The sequence below is a fragment of the Jaculus jaculus genome, chromosome 11, assembly GCF_020740685.1.
Source record: "Jaculus jaculus isolate mJacJac1 chromosome 11, mJacJac1.mat.Y.cur, whole genome shotgun sequence".
NCBI lineage: Eukaryota > Metazoa > Chordata > Mammalia > Rodentia > Dipodidae > Jaculus > Jaculus jaculus.
Window position 1 is genome coordinate 1,250,077 of NC_059112.1, and position 7,424 is coordinate 1,257,500.

At 39.5% G+C, this 7,424-nt stretch overlaps 1 protein-coding gene and 1 pseudogene across 3 annotated transcripts in view; one reads left to right on the plus strand and one right to left on the minus strand.

Annotated features, from left to right (window-relative positions):
- Window positions 1–7,424, minus strand: part of Uso1 (USO1 vesicle transport factor) — an 86,195-nt gene that overhangs the window by 68,724 nt on the left and 10,047 nt on the right. For all 3 annotated transcript variants that reach the window (XM_045161831.1, XM_045161832.1, XM_045161830.1), the window contains exons 2-3: window positions 3,251–3,337; window positions 3,108–3,172 (exon numbers count right to left, since the gene is read on the minus strand). In XM_045161831.1, the coding sequence (XP_045017766.1) occupies window positions 3,108–3,172; window positions 3,251–3,337 (152 nt within the window). The remainder of the gene's footprint in view (window positions 1–3,107; window positions 3,173–3,250; window positions 3,338–7,424) is intronic.
- Window positions 6,792–7,161, plus strand: LOC101604287 (annotated as a pseudogene).

The window sequence follows — 7,424 nt, forward strand, 5'->3', positions numbered from 1 at the left end:
GCTGACTGGAAAGTGGGGAGCACTGCTTTTGGCCTGGGCATTTTCCTGCTTGCCTTCTACCTGTGTCTCACTTTGGGGTGGCTTCTCACTTTAATTACATGTATGATCTTTCTTTGACCTCTGAGTCCATCACTATATATATATATATATATATATATATATATATATATATATATATAAATAAATTATAATATATATATATTTTAATGACAAAGACAGCAAGAGAATTGCCATGCCAGGGCCTCCAGCCAATGCAATCTAACTCTGCGCCACCTTGTGCGCATGTGTGACCTTGTATTCTTGTGTTACCTTGTGCACATGTATAACCTTGTATTCTTGTGTTACGTTGTGCTTCTGGCTTATGTGGGACCCAGAGAGTTGAACATGGGTCCTTGGGCTTCACAGGCAAGTGCTTTAACCACTAAGCCAACTCTCCAGTCCATCCTTCACTATTTCTTAATCCTCTCTGGTTTGTTATTTGAAGGGGATCATTTAGTTCTTAAGCTTTGCCTTCCATGTGTGGGTGCACGTGCCTCCTCCTGAGCCTTTTAGCCCTGCAGAGGTCTCTGTGGTGGAGGTTCTCTCTTTCGCCCCTCTCACTTTCCAAGCCAGCAAGGAGGAGAATTCTCCTCTGGCTTGAGTCTTTCAGCTAGCCTCCTCCTGGATCTCAATTCTCCTCTGGCTTGAGTCTCAGTTAACCTCCTCCCCAGATTTTAATTCCTCCTATAATCTCACAACTCATGTTTTCCCCCTAAACACACCTAATAATTCATAATTTACCCTTCTTGAATCCATTTTATCAACTCTTTGTTAAGTAGGATAAGGCTCACAAGTTGGTATTCACAGCCTGGGAGGCCCCACCTGAACCCCAAAATCTTGAATCAATATGTTATTGGTAGGAAATGTAAAATGGTGCAGTTCCTATGGAACAAAGTTTGGCAATTCCTAAAAAACCTAAACATGTGAGCTGGAGAAATGGCACAGCAGTTAAGATGCCTGCCTGCAGAGCCTAATGACCAGAGTTTGATTCTCCAGTACTCATGTAAAGCCAGATGCACAAACTGGCACATGCATATTGAGTTTATATGCAGTGGCTAGAGGCCCTGGTGTGCCCATTCTCTCTCTTTTATTTCTCTCTACTTGCAAATAAATTTTAACAAAATTGAAAGAAAAAAAAGGTAAACATAGGCTGAAGAGATGTCTCAGTGGTTAAGGCATTTGCCTACAAAGCCTAACAATCCAGGTTCAATTCCTCAGTATCCATATAAAGCCAGGTGCACAAAGTGGCACATGTATCTGGAGTTCATTACATGGCAAGAGGCCCTGGTGTGCCCAGCATCTCTTTCAATATCTGCCTCTTTCTCCTTCTCCCTCACATAAATAAATAGATAAATAAATAAAAATATTTGGAGTTTCAAAGGGGAAAGTGGGGGGGGGAGGGCATTACCATGGGATATTGTTTACAATCATGGAAGTTGTTAATAAAAAATAAATTAATTATAAAATAAAAAATATACTTAAGCCAGGTGTGGTGGTGCACACATTTAATCCCAGCATTCAAGGGCAGTAGTAGGAGGATTGCCATGAGTTCGAGGCCACCCTGAGACTACATAGTGAATTCCAGGTCAGCCTGGCTAGCGCGAGACCCTACCTTGAAAAACCAAATAAATAAATAAAAGCTAAACATAGTTATCACATGACCCAAAAATTGTACTCTTAGAGAAATGAAAATATGGGTTTATATAAATGCTAGTACATGAACATTTATACTAAGATTATTCATAGAAGCCCCAAACTGGAAATACCAAATGACTAGGATGTAGACATTTGTGGGAAGTAGCATTCTACCTACTGTAACAACAGTCTTGACAGAGCCCATGCTTTTATTCAAATGTGTTCGATTTAGTAGGTTTGGAAAAGGCAATATAGCTTACCCATCTAAGAAGAACGATCCTAACTGGTATGAAGAAGCAGTATAGTACTGCTGAACAGGAAGCCATGGGGTTAAACAGATGGGCAGTACCCAGATCCTTAAAAGGCTTATATTCAGAATGGAGAGTTGCTTAATGGTTAAGGTACTTGCCTGCAAAGCCAAAGGACCCAGGTTTGTTTCCCAGTACCCACATAAAGCCAGATGCACAAGGTGGTGCATGCATCTGGAGTTCATTTGCAGAGGCTAGAGGCTCTGGCTTGCCCATTCTCTCTGCCTCTTTCTCTCTCTCAAATATTATTATTATTATTTTTTGCTGGGTGTGGTGGCACATGCCTTTAATCCTAGCATTCAGGAGGCAGAGGTAGGAGGAATGCCATGAGATCAAGACCACCCTGAGACTACACAGTGAATTCCAGGTCAGCCTGAGCCAGAGTGAGACCTTACCTCAAAAGAAAAAAACAAAAACAAAAAAGAAAAAAAAATATGTGATGAGCAACTATAGCTTGAAGGACATGCTCCCTGTGGAAGATTTATAACATACCTATGCCGTTAATGAAAACTGAAGATGCGAGCAAAACTGTTTAAAGAGAAACAGGAAAAGCTACAAATAGGATGAGCAATGTTTCTCTAAGAAACACAAGATTTAACAGCTAATTCTTATCTGTGCATTTTACTTTCCTAGGGAAAAACGTCTATTTAACTGATATACTGTGATGTGTAAATTATTCTATTTTACAGTATATCTAAATGAATGAATACAGTCTATTCATGTAACTCAAATTCCAAATCCTCAACTTTTATTTTATTTATTTATTTATTTATTTATTTATTTATTTTTGGTTTTCCAAGCTAGGGTCTCACTCTAGCCCAGGCTGACCTGGAATTCACTATGTAGTCTCAGGGTGGCCTCAAAGTCACAACAATCCTCTTACCTCTGCCTCCTGAGTGCTGTGATTAAAGGCGTGTGCCACCACACCAGGTTTATCTATCCTAATTCTTAGCATAACAGCTTGTACCTAGTCTCCAATAAATGTTTACTGAAATGGCACTGAAAGTAAAAATAATCCATTTAATATGTCATTATCTTCTGGAATAATGGGTTAGCTTTGAAACAAATTAACTTGAAGTTTAAGGAAAAGTTAAGAAGAAAAGAAGTCACTGAACAGAGACTTACCGGTCTGTTTGTAAAACATGGATAAGATGTTCCATAGCTTGTATTCCCACTTCCAAGCGGTATTTCTACAAGTATAAAAACAAGATTATTAAAGTAACTAGTACCAGGGTAAGAAACTTCATAGTCTGCAAAGTGTTACAAACCTTAGATAGAGATTTGAGAGCACGAACAGCATTTCTTCGATCATCCAGTAGAGTAGAAGAAGCTACTCGGTCACAGAGCTTTTGGATCTGTCAGAGGAAAAAAAGGTAGGGAAAGTATATAAGAAAGGAGGATTGTGGCTCACCAGTATTTTTCATAGCATGCTTGTTTGTGTGTGTGTGTGCATGTGCGTGCATGCACACAAGAACTAGGTATGGTGCATACATCTATAATCCCAGCTACTCAGGATGCTGAGACAGGAGGATTATGTAATGAGCCTCCATCTCCATAAGAAAAGAACAATTTGTTAAGAAAGCAGTGAATTATCACGTAGCTCAGAGAGCCTCTGTCAGTGACTGTTTGAATGTTAACTCAAGTGAGGCACAATTAAGATTGTGATACCAAGGCCCTTGGATTCCCACCAGGAATAGATGATAAGACCCTATTGCTGATGACTCCATATACTTGGGCTGCAAGGTTACTGAGAAATCCTGCTGGAGCTCACAGACTGATAATCTCCTCCATGTAGCCCAGCTGACAGAAGGCTGGAAAAAAGCCACACTGCATGAAGTTCAATGGGAGAAAGAGAAATCACCAGTGAAGATACCCAACAGTGGACACTGCAAGCCTTATATTTGGCAAAATGAGCCAACCGGTGCAATAGTGGCACGTCTGTTATGGGGGAAACCAACTGCCCCTAATTAGACTGGAGGCCCGCTTCATGGGAGGAATATATCCCTGATACTGAAAACCTACCAACAGGGGTAGTCATGAGCCCTAGGGTGTAACATTTGCTGCTGTCTGGCTAAATGTATATATTATGCTCATCAAATTGCCCTGTAAGCACTTCTCTTAATGTTCATACCCATAAATTAATGCTAGTCTCACATTTTCGTTAGCTTTCTCTTTTCAGATAGCAGTGTCCTGGGGATGACTTAGAAGGCATCACATTCAAAAGAAGTGACAGAGGAGTGTTCAGCACTGTAATATCTCTATCACACCTTCTAAGGCTCAGGGTCCATTGAGGAAGAGGTGGCGGAAAGAATCTAAGAGCCAAAGGAAGGGTAGGACTCCTTACAACATGCCCCTACAGACATAAAATGGCCTGGATATCCATGACCTCACAGTACCTGACACTACCTACACAAGACCATCATAATAGGAGGAAGAGATCATGACATCAAAATGAAAGAGACTGATTGAGAAGGAAAGATGGCCTATCATAGACACTAGCTAGTACCTTAAAATCTAACGCTACAAAACTTTTCAAATAAAATATGATTAACATTTTATATAAAGATTATGGTACTTTTCCCAGAGATATAAAATCAATAGGCATAACTTTTCCATACATCCATAACAGACAAAATCATTACCAATAAAGAGGTCAATACAACACATTTATATAAAGACTTTATGGGGTTGGTGTATCACACCTTTTTTTTTTTTTTTTTTTTTGGTTTTTCGAAATAGGGTTTCACTCTAGCTCAGGCTGACCTGGAATTCACTATGTATTCTCAGGGTGGCCTCGAACTCACAGTAACTCTCCTTACATCTGCCTCCCGAGTGCTGGGATTAAAGGCATGTGCCACCACACCTGTCTAGTGTCTCATACTTTTAATCCCAACACTCAGGAGTCTGAGGCAGGGTTGTAAGTTTAAGGGAGGCACAGACTACAAAGACTTTGTACCAAAACAAACAAATTCATCAAGAAAAACCTTCTTTTCTTCTTTCCTAGAAGATAATCCAGTTCAAGCATGATTATAATTATTTCTCAAATCATAAGCCATCAGGACTTCACTCCTGAGGTATTTAAATGTGTGACACTTTGCTAACTTCAAAGTGGATAATTATATTTCCTTACATAAGCATATTGAATACTTAATAAGCATATAACACATCTACTTGGACAATACTTTCCTAAATACATTTCTCAGAATACCAGACACAATTTCCTGGAGGCCCATCAACCCCCCCCCAAAAAAAACCCTAAAAAAATGTACTTTATACGTCCATTTTGAAAATATATGATATATTCAACAAACATCAGTTAAGCAGACGTTGTTTAGATGTAGAAGTAGTCAAAGACAAATCATTGTCAGGGTTTTCTCTCACACAAGGAGAGAACAAGTTCCAATAAAGGCACAGCCTGGTTCCCCTCCCCCAAGGCATGGTCTCACTCTAGTCTCTTACCTCTGCCTCCCCAGTGCTGGGTTAAAAGGTATGCACAACCAACCCAGACTGACCTCATTAAGTAGACTAATACACCAAAATAGGTGTTTCAGGCCATACATTTATGCTAACATGACAGCTGGCTGACTGTTTTAAATAAAAAATGTAGCTGCATCCATCATGTTAGCCCTTTGCTTTCTGGTAAAAATTCACCTGAAAAAAAGGCACCATAACAATATAAAATTCTATAGTTGTCTATAAACTTGAGCTCCTCTCATAAAAATAAAGAATTCTGTAGTCTTCTGTAGCTCGGCTCCTCTCATGCAAGACAGAATCCTGTAGTCTCCTGTTCTTAGCTACTCTCATGCTGTAGGACCTAACGTGTCAACAGGAAAAACCTGTGATTTAGCATCAACTATATTCAAATATTTCTTGGAATTTTCCAAAAAACTACCTTCAAAGAAGAGAATTGGTTGAAAGGTAGATATAAAACTAAGAACATGGGTGGGCATGAGGGTGCATGCCTTTAATCCCAGCAGAAGTAGGAGGATTGCATGAGTTCAAGGCCACCCTGAGACTACATAGTGAATTCCAGGTCAGCCTGAGAAAGAGAAAAACCAAAAGTAAATAAATAAACAAAAAAACAAATAAAATAAAACTAAGAACATGTGTACATTCGTAAGTTTGATTGGAGGGTTTTTTTGTTTGTTTGTTTTTTGAGGCAGGGTCTCAATATGTAGTCTCAGGATGGTCTTGAACTCATGGTGATCCTCCTACCTCTGCCTCCCCAGTGCTGTGATTAAAGGCATGCACCACCATGCCCAGCTTGAATGGGGTTTTTAAGAGCATTCACAAATTTTGAGTTTTTACTATAATGTTTATTTGCACCTGGCAAGTATGTCAAAGCTAAGAAGATGTCATTCATATACTGACAATTCTGATACAGATACAAATATTTATTGCTTGTGTGGTTCTGAATAGTATCATATTAACAGTCCAAAGTTACCATGAACTGAACTATGAAAAATTAAGTCCACTGCAATCAACAATATTACACATGTAATAAATATGCTTAAGGACTGGAGATGGCTTAGCAGTTAAGTTGCTTGAATGCAAAGCCAAAGGACCCAGGTTCAATTCCAAGGACCCAAGCTAAGCCAGATGCACAATGTGGCACATGCATCTGGAGTTTGTTTGCAATGTTGGAGGCCCTGGCATGCCCATTCTCTATCTACCTCTCTCTCTTTCTCTCAAATAAACAAATAATAAAATTAAAACAATTAAAAATTGATGCTTATGACCCACGGATGTAGTAAAGCCCGCTGGCGGCTGGGTGGTGCGCTCTGCAGTGTAGGGCGGCAGTTTAGTGGAATGGCAGATGAGGAGGAGGACCCAGCTTTTGAGGAGCATGAAGAAATTGGAAGAGGTGTAGAAGGAGGACAGGGTAAAAGAAAGACTCTTTTCTAAAGAATTACAGTGTACAATGTATGGGTGTGGGGATAACCAGAATCCTTACACGGAGTTGATGGATATTCTTGAAGATCTTGTCATAGAATTCATCACAGAAATGACTCATAAGGCAATGTCAATTGGAAGACAAGGTCATATGCAAGTTGAAGATATTGTCTACAAGATTCTAAAGGACCCAAGGAAGTTTGCTAGAGTTAAAAAATTACTAACTATGAATGAAGAACTGAAACGGGCTAGAATAGCATTTGATGAAGCGAACTATGGATCCTGACAACTTTTGTACTTTCTGAAATGTCATTATCATCTATGGAAACATTATCTCGTCGCTGTATGCTTTCTATAGTAATGTCCTGATTGCTAGGCAAGTAAATGAAAGATGGGGAAATAGGAAGTTTTCAAAGCCTTTGTTTTCATGTCTTCAGCATTAGGTTGGTCCTTTCATTGCCTGCCCTTAAATGACCATATTTACATGACATAAGTTAAAGCATTGTATCATCTGGCTTTGACTCTCTCAGGTGGGCGGTAGTGTTTTAA